This window comes from Pleurodeles waltl, chromosome 2_2 (assembly GCF_031143425.1).
Source record: "Pleurodeles waltl isolate 20211129_DDA chromosome 2_2, aPleWal1.hap1.20221129, whole genome shotgun sequence".
Lineage (NCBI taxonomy): Eukaryota > Metazoa > Chordata > Amphibia > Caudata > Salamandridae > Pleurodeles > Pleurodeles waltl.
In genome coordinates, this window is record NC_090439.1 from 685,507,451 (window position 1) to 685,530,329 (window position 22,879).

Below are 22,879 nucleotides of genomic sequence, written 5' to 3' on the forward strand. Positions count from 1 at the left end.
GGAACAGATTCAAGGCCAAGCGCTAATGAAGATTCAAGGAGGGTATTTACATAGGAAGCTAGGAGTGATCCAAAAGGGCATGTGGCCCACGTAGAAGTGTGAAATATTCAAATAACTTTAGGAGGGGAAATATATTTGTTGCTTAACATGAGAAATTGGCCTATCCAGTAACAGGTGCCACCAGTAATAGACATATGACCATTACAATGGAACCCAAGTGCATAATGGTAGAACCCAGTTTACTTCAGAGGAAACAAGGTTATTATAACTGGACATGTGATATATGCAAATGCAAACTGAATGAAACTGGAATAGCAACAAATAAGGAGGGTCAATTGTTTAAACATCATTGAGAGGGAAAAACCATAGGGAGCACACAGGCCTGAGAGGCATCACTAGGAAAGCAATCATCCTGGGATTTTTCAGGTTATGGGGAGCCACAATGGATGGGTGATATGGGCCCAGTGGGTAACACCAACTGCACATAGAGCACAGGATGGAATTGTGATAGTATCCAATTATAATTGGAAAGATTTTCATATTTCAGTATTCACTATTTTAGTATTTCAGATTTTTAGTCATTTATTACATTTCTGACAACGTTCTATGCATTCAATTTATTTGCTTCTTGAAAATGCTTAATATATACAAGTTTTAATAAAGGGATAATCACACAAATTATTTTTGCATGTTAGAATTTGGGTTGTTGGATGATTGGGGAGTGAGCCCTGGTCAAGCAGCAACCACAATCCTAGTCAGGGTTAGACATCAGCAATCCCCAAATTAACCTGTGCTCACCTCCCAGTAGTTTAGCACGGAGCAGTCAGGCTTAACTCGAAGGCAATGTGTAAAGTATTTGTGCAACACTTCAAACAGTAAAATAGTGAAACACACACAAAAAAGGATCCAACACCAGGTTAGAACAAGCATTTCCAATGCGATGGTTCTTGCATTTGCTTAAGTTAGAGCTATTGGCGTTGTAAATTCATAACTGAACTTCTCTTGTCACATAAGTTGGTCAACCCTGCCTCACAATTTGGCCTTTTCCTGCCACATAATTCCAGTGGACCTGCATATAACTAAAGCACTTCCACTTACCTTCTTCCTCTATCTGCAGCCAAAAATGAACATTTTTCCGTTTAGCATTCTAATTTAAATCTGCCATGCTAATTCCAATAGAATACCACTTTCACCACCACACCATCAGAATTGCTGGCTGGCTAACACAATTCCCCAAAAAAAGACACAAGATAGCCATGGAGTAACAAGAAAAATCAACTAGAGGGGTCACCCAAATATATATAGTGTTCAAACAGTCATAGGCCGATATTTAAGAAAAGGTAACTCATCAGCTATCATGCACCACTTTTCTTGCGCCCCTCTACTGGCACCTAACGACACCATGGTTGTGCCATATTTATAATACAGTGTACCATGGTGGTTGTTAGCAAAACAGCGTCAAAATTGTTGATGGTATTGTGGTGCTTTGCTATAATAGCGTCAAAAATGTTGACACTAGTGCAGCAAAGTGCAGGAGGCCCATAGGTTACTGAGAGCATAATTGTAATGCCTGCTCTTTGCAGGCACTTAAAATGACGCCAAAATGATGCAGTGAAATTTAAAAGATTTCACTGCATCATTTTTGGAGGCCTCCTAGCACCAGATCGCCCCCTTGCATACATTATGCCTGGTGCATGCATAATGTGGCGAAAGGGTTTACAAAGTGCTGCAATGCATGCATTGTGCCACTTTATAAATAAGGCGTGGTGGAAAAGTCACTTCAGCGCTGCCTTAGCATAAAAAAGATGATGCTATGGCAGCGCTAAGGTGGTCCTAGAGGCTCTTAAATATACCTTACAGTGTAATATTGATGTTAAGTTGGCCTGAATCATGGTCTTAATTGCAATAAGGAGAGAATAATAAAACATATACAATCATCACATAAACCCCAAAACACCCTTTATCAGAAAAATACTTTTGGCATTAAACGGTAGTGCTCAGAACAGCCCCTAGAGGACACCACAATGAAAATAGCATTTGTAAGAAACATGGGCTCTCATTACAACTTTAGCAGGCTGTGGAGGCTACCCGCCAAGGTTGGACCGCTGAGCGGCCGCCTATGTGGCCGCAATCCCGCCGGCCGCATTACAACATTCCCGCTGGGCCGGCGGGCGGGAACAGAGTTTCTGCCATCCGGCCCAGCGGGGATGTCGGCCGTAACATTGGAGCCGTCTCCTAATGTGTTGCGGCCGTGCGACAGGTGTAGCTGCACCCGTCGCGCTTTTCACTGTCTGCTGTGCAGACAGTGAAAAGCAGGGTGGGGCTGTGCCTGGGGGCCCCTGCACTGCCCATGCCAAGTGCATGGGCAGTGCAGGGGCCCCCAGGGGCCTCGCAACTCCGCTTCCTGCCAGCCTTTCCATGGCGGTCTCTACCACCATGGACAGGCTGGCGGGAAGGGGAGTCATAACCCCCAGGGCAGCGCTGCAAGCAGCGCTGCCCTGGTGGATTATAACCACCGGGACAACAATGGCGGGAAACTGCCAGTCCCGGCGGTGCGAGTGAGGTGCTACCGCCGTGGTCATTATATTGGAAATTGTACCGCCAGCCTGTTAGCGGTACAATCTCCAAAACAACCCTGGCGGTCTTTGAAAGCCAGAGTTGTAATGAGGCCCATAGTCATGTAACCATATAGTTAGCTCCTAGGGGACATAACCAAAATGAAAAAAACTACCAAAAGTAATGCAGTGTATTTAGCCCCAGAGGACATCTTTCATCACACATTTTCAGGGGTGGCAGGCTTACTGCAATGATATTGCGAACAAGACCCTTAAAACACAAGTTACTCTCAGCTATAAAACAAAGGTTCCAGCTGTAAGAGAGCGTCAAAAGGGACTGAATGGTGGGAGGGGTTATTATTTTGGGATTCCCACTAACCTAGTGTGGGGACCCAGGTATGACCTAGTCAGAAAGAGTGTGTTTTGCTGAATGTTTTGGTGGTAGTCCTATTGTCCCTGGACCATCACAGGCTGAGTTATGGGCAGAAATGTTGTGGGAAAGAATGCTTGCAAAGCATTAGGTGTCTTGTTTTCCCAAGTGCAGTGAATATTGTAGTATCAGCTCTCCTGTTCTGCCGGGAGAGCCACTTTGCTTTGAGGATGTCTGTTTTACTTAAAGCATTTACCAATTTCAAGTGTCTTAAGTGGGGAGCCACAAAAAATTACTCTGATTAGGTAACTGTGAACAATGTGACCAGTGCTCTAATATTGCTGATCGAGTTCAGGCTGTTCTACCTGTTTGCAGTGTGAGAGCCAAGGGGAGAGACAAAAGAAAAAAATAGTTTGCCCATGCTGAAGTATATCAACAACCGTGCAATAATCCATGTAACAGAGGCAGTCTGCAAGGCGTGACAAAAACAGCCTCAAGGAGGGACAAATGTAAAGCATTTACCAATGAGATCAAGTGATTTTTTAAAGGCAGGCCCAGAAATGAATGAAAGTGATGGACATGAGATGGGCGTGGTTAAAAGCCCACAATACTTACTACAGGTCAAAGCACTTGAGCGTGCGACCTAAAAAGAAAGGTAAATGGGGAAAAGCAAAAGAAGGCACAGGAGTACTTTCTGTGGTGGAGAGGTGTTTGAAAGACAGTTTTGACTGGCTTTGGTTAACGAACAGGTAAGCTGGCTGACTCTCAGTTCTGAGGTGGAGTGAGTCTGGTTACAGATGGTAAGTACCAGAAAGTTAGTGAACTTTCATAAAATATAAACTTGCACAGTGTAATGAATTTCACTGTTGGAATGCTTATATTACTCTGATCCATGGCCTGGGAAATGGTGATTAGGCCAGTTATTGACCAGTGTACCAGCGCTGATCTCAAGGATGTCATAGAACGGGAAACGCTTTGAACAGCAGAAGCCAGATGGTAGACAAATAACATATAAGCAGGGACAAAGGCCAGTGTCTAATCCAATAAGGGGAGCTAGGAATGGAGAAAACAACAAAAGTGTTGGGACACAGGGTAAAAAGGATGAACTAAGTGGGCATGGAGGTCCAATACAACTATGAATCATTGTGAGGCAGAAAGCCATGAACGCACTGTGGCCAAATATGCTCCAGAACTATTGACCTGGAAGTGGAATTTTACTCTAGGACGTTCCCACCCCAGTGGAGGTTAGTGATTTAGTAGTTCTCAGATGCCACTCATCATTCTGAGTTTCCGGTTCTATTCTTGCTTAAATCAGTTTATTATGTGATTTGTATGGGGTTTGAGGATGTGATACTAATGTGTGTGGTGGGTTTTAGAAGATTTTATATTGTTCAAGTGACTCCACAATTATGTTCCCAACTCTACTGAAATCCTGACATAAATAACCCTGGCTGGATATTGGACTTTATTGCGTGTCATAACTCATATGGTATATTGTATGTAAGCCCAAAACCCTAACAATCTCTTCTAAGGAGCCTTGACAATTCACCCTGCCCTCCCTCTGAAACTCAAGTAAAATAATGATAATCTTATCTAACCTTTGCATGCAACAGCACTCAGGACAATGTGAATTCTGCAGAAGTGATTGTTCTTTGTTGATACTGCCCTTTGCTCCTCATCTGTCCCCCTGACCTGGCAAACAGACCTTACATTCACTGTTAGTAGGTAGTAAACTTACAACCAAGGCCACTGGAATTATGTGGCAGGAGAAGGCCAAATTATGTGTCAGTGCTAACTAAATTATGTTGTAGGAAAATGCTGATTATGCTGCACAATACAGCATATTTTGTAATAGAATTGCTTCATTATTTTGCCACTGTTACAAATGTCTCGTTTCCCACCATTAGTACCAGTTTTACAGCAAAATACAGCAATAAACATCTGAAAGATGACAGGTGAACCTTTGCAAATGGCCTTACACTGTGCAGGAACATGCGTCAGTACATTTCTAGTACCGTTCGATGCGATTGAGCTAGATACAATTTTTATGTTAAAATCTGCAGGTTATGCACTTGATGATGGACCATATGTACTAAAATGCAATTTTGCATTTCCTAAATAGCAACTTCAAAGAAATCACTATTTAGGAAATGCGAAATGCTGTGTACAAAGATAGCAATTCCTATAATAATGTAGGAATTGCTATTAGGAAATCACAAATAAGAAATCCCATGCCATTTAAGATAATGGGTCGGTTTTAAATTTCCCAAATAGCGATTTCCTATTTGGGAAATGCAAAACCAAGGATGGCTATGCGTAAAAGCTACTCTTGGTGCACCCCGAAAATAGTGGTGCACATGTAGAGCTCTGTGCTCAATTGCACTTTAAAAAAGCATTTTGGGGTGCTTTTTTCAAATTGCACATGGTTACCGTTGACTAGAAGTAGATGGTAATTGCATTTCCCAATATGAACATAGGAAATGCTTTGTACATCTGACGAGCAATCGCAAATAGGTAATCTCTATTTACGATTTCCTATTCAGGGGAACGCAAATTGTGATTTGTACAGGGTAGAAAATGCAATTTACAATTACTTAAAGGGCTTTCTATATCAGAAAAGCCCATTTTGCATTTCTTAACGGCCGTCAATAGTGATTCAGACAGTTAAGAAATGCAAAATGGCTTTGTGTATCTGGCCCGATATGCCTAAAATGCACCACTCGCAAAATCACATAATTCCAGTGGCCCTGCTTATATCTTCCTTTAGCATTAAGCAGGAGAGAGGAATGTCCCTCCTTGTCTATTGAGAACAGATGGGCAGTAATGGCCCTCTATGGCAGATTGAAGCAAGTGCCCACTAAAGTCATGGACTATAGATAGTCAAATATTTTGCAGAGTTGAGACTGCAGTAGTACACCCCAGCAGTCACTGAAGGTACAGACCGGAAAGATGCCCTCCCGTCCTCACCAAGAGCTGACAGGTGGAACAGGTGAGTCAGGGAGTGAAAAGGGCTTTATCACTAACTACTCTCTAAGGAAGTGCAGGCGAACAGCAACATTCTGAGGTTAACACAATGTTGTATTATTCTTTTTTTTTTCTTTTTTTTTTTAGGAAGGTCATCACGCCAGGCTCTCTCCTGTGTCTGAAAGGGAGTCTGTTATAAATCAGATGCAAGAGAACTTGCATCCATGTTGTTCATACTGAAATCAGATGGCCTCGAACAATATTCGTTTTTTTATGGAAGCCAGGACCAAAACTATTTACACTGGAATGTATGAACTAATTAGGGAAGACGGTTTCATATATATACTTTTGGCCACCTGTTGGAACACCTTGGTACTTATGTTCCCATTATGTAGCTTGAGATTCGGTAGCACCAAAACTCTATTAAATAGGGTAACAAAAGTGCCTAATTTGTGCCGGGGCTAGCGTTGTCTGTGGATGATTCAGCAGATGATATAACATAGTAAAAACATGAAAAGTAATAATGCTTGCCCCTCCCAGCTTTTTCTAGGTATAATTGGCCAGGAATAGTCCGTAATGTCACATATGCAGGAGTGTGATCATATACAGACAGCATCTGCACTGGCATCTAGCAGTACTGGCAAGGGCTGTGGGTAGTAAAAGCTGCAGAAGCCTCCTAGGAAAATACATTGGGCCCTGGCACTTATTTTTCCACAAATTAAGCATTAGGTCATGTATATGGTTTTTTTTATAAGCAGTGTGCTAAAGGATTTAGTGCCAAGGTGGTGTACGCACTTTGGTTGCTTTTGGCATTGCAAGTAATATTTTATATCCCCCCCCCCCAGCAATGAGGGCTTTGTCTGATGTGTTTACAAGGATGTTGATGTACCATTGTACACTACTGGTTGCTTGGTAGATGGCGCTAGTACTGGCTCGTATGAGCACTAGTCCAAAAGTTAAAAAGTGGTTAAATCCTCATAGACACTACATAACGTGTATTACTCACTCATTCCATGTCTTATTATTGCCAACAATTGTGTTTTATTTTTCTTGACCTTTTTTTCACAATTTTTTTTCAAATGTTTTACTTTCACTGCAAAATAAACAAGTTAGCTATCGGCGCACATTCCCAAACCAAGTGGATCAATTTGGTATTTTTAAATCTGACATACTGGTTTTACATTTAGGCTATAATAAGTTGTTACCATGCCAACACTGATGGTGATCATTTTGCAAGAGAAACGAGTTAAAGCTATTAGCGTAGTAAACTCCTAACCAGACTTTTCTTGCTACATAAACTAAAAAGTAAAACAGTTTCACATAAGCGAGTCGATGGCCGCCATGAGCGCAGAGCAAACACACAAAAGGAAACAGAAGATCGCTCGCAGTGAAACGTATTAGCAAAAGTGCAAACATCCATGTAACCCGCAAACGCGCAATTATCCATGTAAGCGGCAAAAGTGCAAATACCCATGTAACAGGGTCGATGTCATGCAAAGCGTTCATCTACTGCACAGCGAGATCCCGCTGCCTACAAAATAAAGAGAAATAGTAGTTCAGAAACCATCCTGAAAACATGGTACTGCGTATGTTTTCTGGGTTTAGCCGGTGCGCTTGTGGCAGGCTAAACACCTGAAAAGACATGACGTGTGCATGCCTTTCACTAATGAAATCAAGCTAATTTTAAAAGACAAGCCCACAAACCAACCAAACTGATGAGCTTGACATGGGCATAGTTAAAAGCCCATAGAAAGATGACACCAGGGACAGAGCGCTTTGCTCTCGACCCTAAAAATGAAACTTATTTTAATGAATAAAAGAAGACAAAACTGTAAAAATCTAATAAGTAAAACTTGAGTTAATAATTTTTTTAAATAAAATGAAAAACAACTCCTAGAAGCAAAAAGTGTCAACCCGGGATATCTGGTCACGCCAAACCAGGACAAAGTCAAGATTTCAGGCCAGCTGCAATGGAGCACAGGTCTGCTACAGGGACCCAGTTAGGGCTGTTGAACCAAAATACTTTAAATCCTGGTTGCTAAGCATTGAATGGATCAGAAACAAAGATGCGTCATGAGGCCGGGGTGATGTGTAGGTTCTGAGAGCTGGAGAGGCTGCAGTGCGATATCCTGATGTGTTGACGTCGAGGAAACTGTTAATGGGGCTTGCGATGTGAAGACCGGTGTTCTGGATGCATGGCACAGCCGAGACAATGTGTTGTTTCTGATCCAAGCAGTAGCGGTGATGTAGATGTTTAATGTCACCAAGGCTGCCATCGGTGACGGTTGTGAGGCGTTTGTGTCAGGGAAAGCATTGCGCAGTGGCGGTTCTAAAGGTGATGCACTGCTCCCAAAATGCGGTGATGCAAGTTTGTTGCAATCGGTTCTGACCTATGCAGTAGAGGTGATGCACTGTTCTGTTCCACCCACCACCGGCAATGCATCGGTTCTGCTCCTGCAGCATAGGATGCGTCAGTTCCGCTAGAGCAAGCAACTCAGGCTCAGGTCCAAGGGTCCAGGACTGGGGTGGTGCCACTGGGCAATGCAGACTTACAATTGTCAGCATCCAGGTGCAGGATCAGGGTGGTTGGAAGTCTTTTATGTCTCTGAGACATCAGATCAGGAGGCCAACCTACTAGCCCTTTCAGCCACTCTGGGTTCCGGGTTCAAGAGATGCAGGTCCAGTCCGGCTCACCCAGGGAAGAGGACAGCAGGCAGCAACTAGGAAGATCTAATACTCAACATCACTGCATCAGCACAGCAGGGCAGCAGTTCCTTCAAAGCAGCAGTCCAGCAGAGTGGCAGTATTGGTAGCAGCACAGCAGTCCTTCTTCCTGGAAGATCATTAACAGGTCCAAAAGTGTACTGGAATGGTAGTGTCTGAGATCCAGTTCTTATACCCAATTGTACCATTGAAGTGGGGGAGAAGCTTCTATAGGTTTCCCTTTCAAGCCCCTAGGCATCCTGCTTTACCTGCCCTGGCTCCAGTCTAGCTACAGAGGGTATGTAGTCCTTTGTGTGGAGGCAGAACATAGCGTACTAAGATGTGCCCAGCTCCTCCCACTGACCCTGCCAGTGATGGCCCATCCAGGTACACTTAATCTCCCTGCTGTGTGTGACTATCTGGAGGAATACACAAAGCTCACCTGTCCGCTACAACCCGTCATGTGACCAGAGTCAAAGTACAAGCACTAAATGGCTAAGTCAGGAAAATACCAACTTTTTAAAGTATGATTTTCAGAATTGCAATTTGAAATTTAACTTTACCATAAGTTAGGATTTTAAATTGGGATTCCAGGGACATCAAACATAAACAGGTGATCTCTTCCCATTTGGAAACTACACTTAGAAAATGTATTAAGGCAACCCCGATGTTACCCAATGAGAGAGATAGACCTTGCAGTAGTGCAAAATGAATTTAAGAGATTTTCACTATCAGGACATATAGAACTTAAAGGTACATGTGCTACATTTTAAATACATTTCAGCCTGCCCTATATGCTGACTTATAGGAATGAAATATATGTTAAAAAGGATATTTTGGCCCTTGCAAAATGTTTATCTTGCCAGGTCAAAATGGCAATTTAAAACAGCACACACAGTCTCTGCAATGGCAGGTCTGAGACATATTTAAAATGCTACTTAATTGGGTGGCATAAAAAGTGCAGTAGGCCTATTAGTAGCATTTAATTTATAGGTCATGGGCACATGTGGTGTCACTTTGCTAGCGTTCTACAAGTAAATTAGATATGCCAATTGACGATCAGCCGATATTACCATGCTTTAAGGAGAAATCATATTCACTTTAGCACTTGGTAGCAGTAGTAAAATGTGCAGAGCCCTAAGACCAGCAAAAACGAGATCAGAAAAATGAAGGAGCAAAAGAGGGAAGACCACCCATGGGCTGACAGGTCTAACAGAGTTTCTGTAGCTTTTTAGGTACAGCTCCCTCCTAAGAAGCATATCGTCTGTTTCAATGAAATGATATGCCATGATTAATTTGTTTACATTATTCTTTTCATAGCAAGCATATGGTCACCATGTTTGGCCACTACATTAGGGATCAGCTTGTTTTCATTTGTTTTGTTTTTCTGTGGCATATATTTAAATAAAATATTTGAAAGAAATGTAATAATCACACTGGCATGCCATGTGCAAACCTATTTACTTTCCCAAAGCTTGGCATTTAGTACTTTATTCTGGATTTTTAAGTAGAATCGTTTGTCTTATTCTTTTTGTGGGATGTTTCCTTGTAGTGTGCTATTATTTGAATATATGCATTTTGGCCATAAAGCTTATTTGCACACACTTCAAACATATAACTAAACAAAATTATCAATATAGAAGTATGGTGATTGTTTCAGCTAGCCAGATAAAGCAGCACGAAGAGACTCCCGTTAACTCAAAAAAGGGTCAAATATATTGTGGCATGAGGCACATAACTAGACACACAGGGGGTCATTCTAAGTTTGGCGGGCGGCGGTCGCCGACCGCCAAACTTACGCCGCCAAATGACCGCGGGGGCCATTCAGACTTTCCCGCTGGGCCGGCGGGCGCTCGCCAAGGGAGCGCCCGCCGGCCCAGCGGGAAAGGCCCTGCAACACAGAAGCCGCTCCGAATGGAGCCGGCGGTGTTGCAGGGGTGCGACGGGTGCAGTTGCACCCGTCGCGATTTTCACTGTCTGCTATGCAGACAGTGAAAATCATGTTGGGGCCCTGTTAGGGGGCCCCTGCACTGCCCATGCCAGTGGCATGGGCAGTGCAGGGGCCCCCAGGGGCCCCACGACACCCGTTCCCGCCATCCTGTTTCTGGCGGTGAAAACCGCCAGAAACAGGCTGGCGGGAAGGGGGTCGGAATCCCCATGGCGGCCCTGCTTGCAGCGCCGCCATGGAGGATTCTCCCAGCCGGGGCTAATCCGGTGGGAAACCGCCGGACCCGGCTGGGCGACCGCGGCTTTACAGCCGCGGTCGGAATACCACATGAAGCACCGCCAGCCTGTTGGCGGTGCTTCCGTGGACAGCCACGGTGGCGGTCTATGACCGCCAGGGTTGGAATGAGGGCCACAGTCTATATTAATGATTCACCATCTGCTCTAATTGAGCAAAAGCAACGGGAGTCCGATATACGATGTTCCCACAAAATGCCAAGCGCAAATAAGTATTTTACAAATGTCAAATGGATAAACAATGTAACTAGAGATGGCACTGCAGTTCTATCAGATAAGGAGGATACATAACAATAGCAGCAAATCAGAAAGTCGGCATAATTTCTGCCCACGAGGTCCTTCTGTGAAGTAGCCATGGACAATGTTTCTGACGAGTTGATGAGTGATAGGGAAGAGATTTACCTGTTGAAGGATAAGGTAATATAGTATTGTATGCATGCTTTTTTTTTTAACTCTGATTTACTCAACATTCATGCGTCTGAAAACTATTGACTACATATTCCTACTTGGAAGTGGAGTTGGAGCAGTGGGGGTTTTAGTTCTGTCTCGAAAGTGCTACAACAAGGTTTTGTCCTTATTGGGATGTTGTCAGTTTCTGGGTCCACTACCTGAGAAAGTTTGGCTTAAAGTTTTTAATTTCTTGTTGTGTGGTGCTTCCAAGCAGAGAGAGTCTGCACTTCTTAGGATTTGTAAGCCATCAGAAGCGCCCTCATCTCAAGGCTTAAATGCAATACAAGCCAGTTTGTACAGGCTTTGTATGTACATGAGAGTCCAGTTGAGTGTGATCAATCTTGGAGTAGTTGGATCACCTTGTGTTGCACACGAAAGCCATCTTGAAAGCATGAAATCGGTATTTTTTAAACCGGCTGCCACTTTGCATCATGCTAAGTTGCATCACCAAAGGTGATGAATTTCTTGATAGTATAAAAAAAACCTTCAAGATGGGCAGTAACTGCCACTGGCCTTGTCAGAATGTTTTAAAGGTATTGGGCTTTGGCAAAGCCAATAGCGGTGGACAGCAAACGTGCAAACCAAGGCCAACTGGCTTTGCCCAGCTTGATTTATTAGAATTTAATATTGCGTTTTCATTAAGGAGCGTGTCATTCTTTTTTTAAACATTTTGCACAAGTAGTGCAGTATTTTACCACTGCCTTATTTATCCTGGAATGATTTAGTCCTCTAGCGCAGCCAAGGTGTGTTTTTAAACAGAATATGATTAGAAAACATGAAACAAGACAAACATCTTTAAAAAGTTTAAATTTCAACTTTTGTTTTTCATCTAGTTATTCGTGGGGGAATATTACTGGTGAAGTTAGAATACTTAATTTAGGGTAAATATTGCAGTTTTTGTGGTAGCAATAGTGATCTGAGAAGGCACAGTGTGGTGAAAGAAATAATTTACAGCCCATCATTGTCTTTCTCTTGTAGTGTTCTGCTCCTATGGTTTATGTGCTGCTGTGCTAGAAGCCACCCAAATAACAGCATTGTCATTCTTTCTTGTTTCCTTGCAGCTAATCGGGTTTGTGTATGCCTGCTACGTGATCAGTGTTTTCACAGAGGACGAAGACAGTTGTAAGTACCGGCACTGACTCATCTATTATCTCATATTACAGACATAGGCATCTTTTTGCCCTTGCATTTCAAGGTGCCTTGAATACCATGTAGTCCTGGCAGTTCAGGCGATTACTGCTTTGTGCAAGTGAGTTGCTGCGAGAGAACTGTACAGAGGAGCTTAATCATGCTAACAGCAGTTTTGTGAAATATACCACGAAAAAGCAATTTTTCACACTAACATTATGTTTTGCTTCAAACGCTCTGGTTAGCACCACAAATCTCATGTTTCTGGCGATTTGTCTACATAAATAGCCTAACAAAAGAGGGATGTTCTGTAACCTACAACAAATGGATGCATTTATTGCAGTATAAAGAACCATGTTTTCACTAATTTATTAAGGACATGAAGTTATGAGCAAAGTTCAAAACTAAAAGTAAGTTAGCAGCAGAACGCGTGAATTATTTTTTCATTAAAGCAACCTTGGTTAATGATATGCATCCCCCATCTTTTTCCTGTAGTGAAGGACTCAGTTTCTAGTCCCACTTGCACGTATAAGCCTGCGCACTGTGGTTACCGATGGAATTCTGGGTCACTAAACACTCTGGCGGTCATTCTGACCCTGGCGGTTGAAAACCGCCAGGGCAGAGTGCCGCGGAAGCACCGCCAACAGGCTGGCGGTGCTTCATGGGCAATTCTGACCGCGGCAGTAAAGCCGCGGTCAGAAAAGGGCAACCGGCGGTTTCCCGCCGGTTTACCCCTGCCCCAAAGAATCCTCCATGGCGGCGCTGCTCACAGCACCGCCATGGGGATTCCGACCCCCTTCCCGCCATCCTGGTCCTGGCGGTAAAAACCGACAGGAACAGGATGGCGGGAACGGGTGTCGTGGGGCCCCTGCGGGCCCCTGCACTGCCCATGCCACCGGCATGGGCAGTGCAGGGGCCCCCTAACAGGGCCCCATAATGATTTTCAGTGTCTGCCTAGCAGACACTGAAAATCGCGACGGGTGCCACTGCACCCGTCGCACACAGCAACTCCGCCGGCTCCATTCGGAGCCGGCTTCATCGTTGCTGGGGCTTTCCCGCTGGGCGGGCGGCCTTTTGGCGGTCACCCGCCCGCCCAGCGGGAAAGTCAGAATGACCGCCGCGGTCATTTGACCGCGGTGCGGTCTTCTGGCGGTCTCCGCCCGGCGGGCGGCGCCCGCCGCCCGCCGGGATCGGAATGACCCCCTCTGTCTGCAGTCTCCCAAAGCAGGGCTTTTCTGTGAAGTTCACCAGTACAATATCCCCTTAAGGTCCCCCGGATGCTGGATAGCTCCTACATCTTCCTTGATACAGTAGCCTTCCAGTGTTGGATAGTTGGTATAGCCAATGCCATTGTGTAAGAAATATTTTTATTAGTTCAGAGGGATGAGAACCCAGCTCAAATAACCACAATCCTTTCAGGTTGAACCAGAAAGTCACTAAATAAAGTTGTGCTTAACCCCCTGGTAGCTTGGCACAAAAGCAGTCAGGCTTCACTTAGATGCAATGTGTAAAGTATTTGTGCAGCACTCAAACAGTATTAAAGTGAAATCATAACCAGTTTTGGCCCAGTGGAAGTTTTAACTTGTAACCTTGATGCAAGAACTAAATAGCATGCCTCTGAGGGGCCCTATGATGCTCTGCGTTGGATTCAGTGAAGCTTTCAGTCAGGGACTGTGTGGCTCTGCGGGGTGTTGCATCGCTCAGCACCAGATCTGGTAAAGTTTTTGGTGCGGAACTGTGTAGCGTGGCTCTGTATCAGTACAAGTGAAGCCTTCATTTAGGAGCTTCACAGCTCTGCATGGCTGTGAATTGCTCCCCATCAGATTCAGAGAAATCTTCACTTAATCAGGGAGAAGTACACTTTGACTCCAGGCAAGGGTCCAGGACCTTTGGGTGTCAGTAATGACACCCCAAGAGGCCAGCAGAGGGGACCAGATTAGGTCTAGTTGGGTCTGATCAGCTGGGAAGCAAGAAAGGCCTCTGAAACTTCTTGTATACCTGTAGTTCACATGGCACTCAGCCAGCTGACACTTAGAGTCATTTTTGGCATCCTGGGTTCATGGTAAGCAGGTCCTGTCTTCCTCCCAGCTTTAGACAACATGGCAGACCTTCTGCCTTCACAAGTCCAGAAGTGTACTTTTTTCAGGTTCTGGGGATGGCAATTTTATGCCCTGTGATAGCCTGTGGATATGGGCCATCCCTTTGTCTGACTCTAAAACTTGTTTTGGTCAGTTTTTACCTTTCCCCTCGGTTTGGTTGTAGCCTAGCTATTGAAAAAAGGGCAGGCAGGCCAAAGTGTGAGATTCATCTGCCAGTGACTGGATAGGTTTCTTCTGAAGTCAGGAAGGGCTGGGCACACCTCTGAGGTTATCCTTTGATGTCAAATCAGGACAGGAGCACAGTTCCTCTCCAGCCATCCTGTCATTACGACCTCTACTTGGGAGGAATATATATCACACCACAGACAGGAGCAATTAACAGTCTGGTGACACTGGCCACTGGCAGAAAGGCACACTTGGCTTAGCCAGGAGAATGTCAGCTTTCTAAAAGTGGCATTTCCAAATTAGGAATTAAAAATCCAACTTGACCATTAAATTGAGTTTTAAATTCACATGCCAATGAGTCCTTGAATAATTTTTTTGCTAGTTCCCAGACTGAAGTTATTCAATATAGGTAATTATTATTTAACCCAGTGATTTTTCATGGCTGAGCCAGACATAGTGAAACATGACTTTGTAGATTTTTCACTGATAGGACGTGTATAATTTAAGTACACATTTCCTAACTTTCAGATAGAAAGCACCCTCTCTTATGGGCTGTTTAGGTCCTACCTGAGAGGTGACGTGTGTTTAAAAGGGAGGTTTAGGCCTCACAAAAGATAGATTTTGCCAGGTCAAAACGGTAGTTTAAAACTGCACTACAGGCTGCAATAGTAGGCCCGAGACATGTTATTCTGTGCTACTTTGGTGGGTGGCACAATAGGTGCTGGAGTCCACTTGTACCATTCAATTTACAGGCCCTAAATACATATACTACTGTATACAGGGGCGTTCAAATATATTAACTGTGCCATTTAGGTGGGTCCAATTTTACCATGTTTACAAGGGAGAAGAAAGGAACTTTACAACTGGTAAGCAGGGACAAACTGTAGAGTCATAATGCCAATAAAAATGAGTGCATGGGTGCATGCATTGTGCCACTTTGTAACCCTTTGCTCTACATTATGCCTGAGCTAGGCCTAATGTATGCAAAGGGGGTGTTCCCCCATTAGGGGAGCTGAAAAAATGGCACAAAGAAATCTAAACAATTTCTTTGCATAATTTTTTTCTGCACTTTTAGCACCTGCTCAGAGCATGCGTTAAAAGGAGGTACACCATTGATTACAATGGGCCTCAGTAGGCTTTGCAGGATGATTCTCAACATTTTTTACACTAATCCTGCATAGCTCCGAACTAGCGTAAAAAATGTTGAGGCTAATTCCCCTAACAACCGCCATGGTGCGCCGTATCTTAGATACAGGGCACACATGGTGGTGTTAGGGGGCACTAAGGAGTGCAAGAAAAGTGGTACTGCACTGGGTGCAGCGCCACTTCTCTTAAATCAGGCCCTAAGTGACTTTGACTGAACTGTGTGGAATCTTTTTATAGGATTTGTACAAGTGCTGCATTCTAGTATTTAGATATGCATGCCCAGCTCTGTAACAAGGTTACTATCAGCTTCAACTGCATTTGCATAATTCAACAATTGAGTGCCAGTCCTTGATTATCAGAGGGTGCTGCAGGCCACAACTTAGATGTTTTGACAGAGATGTAGTGCATCCATCAGTACTAGAACAGGATGCGGGGGCACTGTTGCAGTACGCTGGTAGAGTTGTATTTGACAGGCACTAATCATCCAGAAGCCTCTGTTTAATTGGACTCATAGACAGGCCAGTGTCAATGAGTCCAATTAAACAGTACTAAAAAAAAGTGGTCAGCAGGTCAGGCATGGATGTCATTTAGGGGTTTCCAGGGATCGCAGCTGCAACCCCTAGCTTGCCCCTTACAACCCCTAGCACTGCTTTTGCGACCTCTGGCCTCAGAGTTGGAAAAATCAGGGTCAGGCACACAAGGGCAGCCCTACTTTCCTTGTTTTTTGCCAATGCTTTGTGTAGGAAAGTACCATCTTGCCTGGCATGTTACCCCCATTTTTCACTGTATATATGTTGTTTTAGTTGTATGTGTCACTGGGACCCTGCTAGTCAGGGCCCTAGTGCTCATAAGTGTGCCTGAATGTGTTACCTGTGTTATGACTAACTGTCTCACTGAGGCTCTGCTAACCAGAACCTCAGTGGTTATGCTCTCTGATTACTTTCAAATTGTCACTAACAGGCTAGTGACCAATGTTACCAATTTACATTGGCTTACTGGAACACCCTTATAATTACCTAGTATATGGTACTGAGGTACCCAGGGTATTGGGGTTCCAGGAGATCCCTATGGGCTGCAGCATTTCTTTTGCCACCCATAGGGAGCTCTGACAATTCTTACACAGGCCTGCCACTGCAGCCTGAGTGAAATAACGTCCACGTTATTTCACAGCCATTTTACACTGCACTTAAGTAACTTATAAGTCACCTATATGTCTAACCTTTACCTGGTAAAAGTTGGGTGCTAAGTTACTTAGTGTGATGGCACCCTGGCACTAGCCAAGGTGCCCCCACATTGTTCAGGGCCAATTCCCCGGACTTTGTGAGTGCGGGGACACCATTACACGCGTGCACTACATATAGGTCACTACCTATATGTAGCTTCACAATGGTAACTCCGAACATGGCCATGTAATATGTCTATGATCATGGAATTGCCCCCTCTATACCATCCTGGCATAGTTGGCACAATCCCATGATCCCAGTGGTCTGTAGCACAGACCCTGGTACTACCAAACTGCCTTTCCCGGGGTTTCACTGCTGCTGCTGCTGCTGCTGCTGCCAACCCCTCAGACAGGCCCTCCTGGGGTCCAGCCAGGCCTGGCCCAGGATGGCAGAACAAAGGAATTCCTCTGAGAGAGGGTGTTACACCCCCTCCCTTTGGAAAATGGTGTGAAGGCAGGGGAGGAGTAGCCTCCCCCAGCCTCTGGAAATGCTTTCATGGGCACATTTGGTGCCCATTTCTGCATAAGCCAGTATACACGGTTCAGGGACCCCTTAGCCCTGCTCTGGCGCGAAACTGGACAAAGGAAAGGAGAGTGACCACTCCCCTGACCTGTACCTCCCCTGGGAGGTACCCAGAGCTCCTCCAGTGTGCTCCAGACCACTGCCATCTCGGAAACAGAGGTGCTGCTGGCACACTGGACTGCTCTGAGTGGCCAGTGCCATCAGGTGACGTCAGAGACTCCTCCTGATAGGCTCCTTCAGGTGTTGCTAGCCTATCCTCTCTCCTAGGTAGCCAAACCCTCTTTTCTGGCTATTTAGGGTCTCTGTCTCTTGGGATTCCTTAGATAACGAATGCAAGAGCTCATCCGAGTTCCTCTGCATCTCTCTCTTCACCTTCTGCCAAGGAATCGACTGCTGACCGCGCTGGAAGCCTGCAAAACTGTAACATAGTAGCAAAGACGACTACTGCAACTCTGTAACGCTGATCCTGCCGCCTTCTCGACTGTTTTCCTGGTGGTGCATGCTGTGGGGGTAGTCTGCCTCCTCTCTGCACTAGAAGCTCCGAAGAAATCTCCCGTGGGTCGACGGAATCGTCCCCCTGCAACCGCAGGCACCAAAGAATTGCATCACTGGTACCTTGGGTCTCCTCTCAGCACAACGAGCGAGGTCCCTTGAATCCAGCCACTCTGTCCAAGTGACTCCCACAGTCCAGTGACTCTTCAGTCCAAGTTTGGTGGAGGTAAGTCCTTGCCTTCCCACGCCAGACTGCATTGTTGGAAACCGCGACTTTTGCAGCTACTCCGGCCTCCGTGCACTTCCGGCGGAAATCCTTTGTGCACAGTCCAGCCTGGGTCCACGGCACTCTAACCTGCATTGCACGACCTCCTAAGTTGTTCTCCGGCGACGTGGGACTCCTTTGTGCGACTTCGGGTGAGCACCATTTCACGCATCCTTGTAGTGCCTGCTTCTGGCACTTCTCCGGGTGCTGCCTGCTGCTGAGAGGGCTTTTTGTCTTGCTCGACGTCCCCTCTGTCCCCTGACACAATTTGCGACATCCTGGTCCCTCCTGGGCCACAGCAGCATCCAAAAACCCTTACCGCACGATTTGCAGCTAGCAAGGCTTGTTGGCGGTCTCTTGGCGGGAAAACACTTCTGCACAACTCTCTACGGCGTGAGGGATCCGTCCTCCAAAGGAGAAGTCTCTAGCCCTTGTTGTTCTTGCAGAAACCTACGCTTCTACTGTCCAGTAGCAGCTCCTTTGCACCCACAGCTGGCATTTCCTGGGCATCTGCCCATCTCCGACTTGCTTGTGACTTTTGGACTTGGTCCCCTTGTTCCACAGGTACCCTCGACTGGAAATCCATCGTTGGTTTGTGTCTTTCCTGCAGAATTCCCCTATCACGACTTCTATGTCCTTTGGGGAACTTTAGTGCACTTTGCACTCACTTTTCAGGGTCTTGGGGTGGGCTATTTTTCTAACCCTTACTATTTTCTAATAGTCCCAGCGACCCTCTACAAGGTCACATAGGTTTGGGGTCCATTCGTGGTTCGCATTCCACTTTTGGAGTATATGGTTTGTGTTGCCCCTATCCCTATGTGTCTCCATTGCATCCTATTGTAACTATACATTGTTTGCACTGTTTTCTAATACTATTACTGCATATTTTGGTATTGTGTACATATATCTTGTGTATATTTGCTATCCTCATACTGAGGGTACTCACTGAGATACTTTTGGCATATTGTCATAAAAATAAAGTACCTTTATTTTTAGTATATCTGTGTATTGTGTTTTCTTATGATATTGTGCATATGACACTAAGTGGTACTGTAGGAGCTTCACTCGTCTCCTAGTTCAGCCTAAGCTGCTCTGCGAAGCTACCATTATCTATCAGCCTAAGCTGCTAGACACCCTATACACTAATAAGGGATAACTGGGCCTGGTGCAAGGTGTAAGTACCCCTAGGTACTCACTACAAGCCAGTCCAGCCTCCTACACTTTATTACACTAATCATGAATAATCTTTTATTATTCACAATTAGTGTAATAAAGAATGAATTACAATTTGCTGGAAAATGACCATCCCTGGCAGCTGTGGTAAGTAAAAAAATTATTTTAAAATGTTTGTTGTGTACACGCTTGCAGACTCGCAGAGAGAGCGAGTGTGGTTAATGCAGATCATGGACGTCATTTAGGGGTCGCCAGGAGTCACAGCTGCGACCACCGGCTTGCCCTTTGCTACCCCTGGCACTGCCTTTGCAACTCCCTGGCGTCAGAGGTGGCAAATTCAGTACCAGGAACACAATGGCAGCTCGTTCTTATGGACGCCAGAAGGGGCCCCACTCTCTTTGATTCTGTCATTTTTTTTATCACATTAATAGTGAATAATAATATATTATTCACTATTATTGTAATAAAATTGAGCCCAGTTAGTTGGAATTTGCTCTTCCATGGCAGCTGAGCTAAGTAAAAAATGCTTTTACATGTATGCTGTGTGCATGGTTGCGGGTAAGAGTGTGTTTATGTGAGAGAGAGTATGTAAGTGTGAATTTGTGTGTATGTGTGTGAGTGAAAGTGGAGGTTAAAGGGCGTGTGATGTCACTTCCGCTACCCCTGGCATTTCGGTGAATTAACTTCCATGACGAAGATGAGTGTTTATATGCGAGCATGACTGTGTGAGTGAAGGTAAAGGTTGCATTGCGTATGTCACCTTCGCTACCCCTGGCATATTGGTGAATTGACGTTCATGAGGTCAGGGTAAAAATGCATTTACAAATGTGTATGTGGATCCCAGAACAAACTCAGCGCTGCAAATCAGGAGTAGATTGACTTTGGAAGAACTGTGGATAGGAGAGGCGGAGTTAGTTGTGCCCTCTACACTGGCAGTGCTGTGTTTGGGATTTTATTTTTGGAGCAGCTGCAGTTTCATAGTTTTGTGTAGGTCTTGGTACCGGAGTCCCGTAGGTTTGGAGTCAGGTGTAGTTACCGAGTTGTACTTGGTGTTCAACTCCTTCCGAACAATAAGGACGTGTGCTGCATGGCATGGCTATACACATTGGGAATGTGAATTAGTCCCATTGGAAGAACAATAGGGAGTGTTGCCAATAAAATTGAGGTGCACCTAAGGCACATCTAGACTGCACAAAGCAAACAGCGCAGTCAATGTCCGGAATATGCTCGAATGATTTATAATTCAGTACTTTATTTTGATTGTTTACTTCTCTAGCGTACCCTCATAGTGACACTTTCTTTAGTAATTTCTTTTTTAGTTTTTTTTTCCCAGAGTGTACTTTAGCAATTACAATCACATAATCGTCATTAGTAAGCGCATCATTTTTGCATTGATCAATAATTAATATATCAAGTGACATAAAGAAAGAAAAGCATGTGGTGACACTTATTACACCAGTTTCTCCCCACTGTCGTCATCACACAAAACGAGATGGCTAATGTTGTTCATCGCTAATCCTTAAAGCCACGAAATGTTCCAGGGGCTCCTAGATTAATCTCAGCCTGTTCCGCTTGTCAGAATTTGCGATAATGCCCATCTCCTTCTCACAAAAGTCAATCATCTGATGCCACCACCCTCTGGCAGGCGGAGGTCCTTATCCAACCACCTGCCAGCAATTAGCAGTCTAGCTAACACGTGTGCCACCAGGACTATCCCTGTGTGCTGAGCAGATACGTTAGGTGAGCGGCCTAAAGGTCTAATTTTAAATGTCAAAGATAAATCCGTGTTTTAAAGATCTCCTTATTTCCGGAAAACATGGCTCTAATATGTGTGAATGTCCTTGCAATAAAAAAATGTAACGGAGTTCGCAGCTGTTTGAGAACAAGGAAGCAGTTTGAATCCCCGGGACAGGCCCATGTATGCACTTTTTGGGAGTATAATGAATGCCTTTAATAAATGTGTAGTCCTGGATTTTTGTCCTGGATTTTCAGCCGGGATTTTTTTGTATTTCTGATTGTTTGTAATACTGGTGATTATAACGCCTGTGATATTTGCCATATTTTGTGACTCATGCTTTGTAATTCACCGATTGTCATGTTGCTGCCAGTGATCTGCTTTTTCTTTCATTACAATCTGCTAGACATGACCAATCATTTCCTTTCGGACACTGGATGCCAATATATTTAAAACTGGTATAGGTGTCAGTAGTAGATAATCACGTACTTTGGTTTGAGTGAAAAATTCTCACATTTGAAGATATCTAAAAACCTCGACAAGAAATTGAGTGTTGAGAACAAAGGATGCTAAATGATGGAAGTATAATACCATCAAAAAGCTCTCCCACCTGTTGTAACTGAGTGCCTCCCACTGAACAACAAAACGTGAGAAAGATTAGGGAGGCCTAGATTATGCCAAAGAGGCAAGTGAAAAGTTAGGCTGAGGATCCCGAACGTCTTGGGTATAACAATAGGCTGAAAGGCTCTTAAATCATGTGCTTTTAAAGTAAAGTGAATGGTAGAATCCGAGTACTGTTGATGATCTGAAAATAGTCAGCGAAGGGGCCATGGGGTTTTATTGATCCAATTACTTGCTCTAGTCAGGAAGAGAAAGAGACCTAATAGCAACATTTTAAAGAGGGGGGTTCCCAGCCTCCACTTGTATGGGGAGCTGCAGATGTGCAACAGAGCAACGCCCTCTTACTGCTGTCCTCAGAAGCAAGGCCAGAACAATTTGACTTTGTGAAAAATCAAACCGGAAATTAGCAGGGACAGAGTTCAAAACGAGAGCAGTAAATTAGGTAGCACAATCATCTTTATGCTATTGCAGCGACCTTAAATCCTGACAGGAGTCTATCCTATCTTGCCAGGCTGGACTGTATAGCTTGTCTCAATGCTTCTCAGCCAAAACGAAATGACTCTTTCAGCTATGATGCAATTTTGCCTCTAAAATAAGTGACATATCACATGTCCTCTGGGAGGCTTCCATATTTGTTATAACATGCTTGCATCTTGGTGGTAATAAAGAGGTACTCCGAAAACTGACCAAATTCTGCTGCAGCCTTTTCATTGCTGGGAGTACTGACGAGGGATGAAAAGTGAACATAATATCATCCACTTAGGCAGCCAGTTTATGGGGGAGCAATCTCTGATGAGTGTTATGAGTGATTTAATTAAGAGTCAAGATAGAAGATAAAGAGCTGAGTTGAGAGAAGACAGACTTCATGTGCACTTTTTTGTATTGCACAGCTTTCCAATTTTACTCCATAGATAATTATTTTGGTCGTAGGTCCCTTGTAAAGAGCTTTGATCCTATAAATAATGAGGGAACCGAAGTCACAATTGGCAAGGACCTGCCAGAGAAATAACGATAATAACGGGTCAAA

At 44.5% G+C, this 22,879-nt stretch overlaps 1 protein-coding gene across 2 annotated transcripts in view; it reads left to right on the forward strand.

Moving 5' to 3' along the window:
- NKAIN3 (sodium/potassium transporting ATPase interacting 3) overlaps positions 1-22,879 on the forward strand; it is a 2,356,170-nt gene that overhangs the window by 1,991,139 nt on the left and 342,152 nt on the right. For both annotated transcript variants that reach the window (XM_069220246.1, XM_069220245.1), the window contains exon 5: positions 12,345-12,405. In XM_069220246.1, the coding sequence (XP_069076347.1) occupies positions 12,345-12,405 (61 nt within the window). The remainder of the gene's footprint in view (positions 1-12,344; positions 12,406-22,879) is intronic.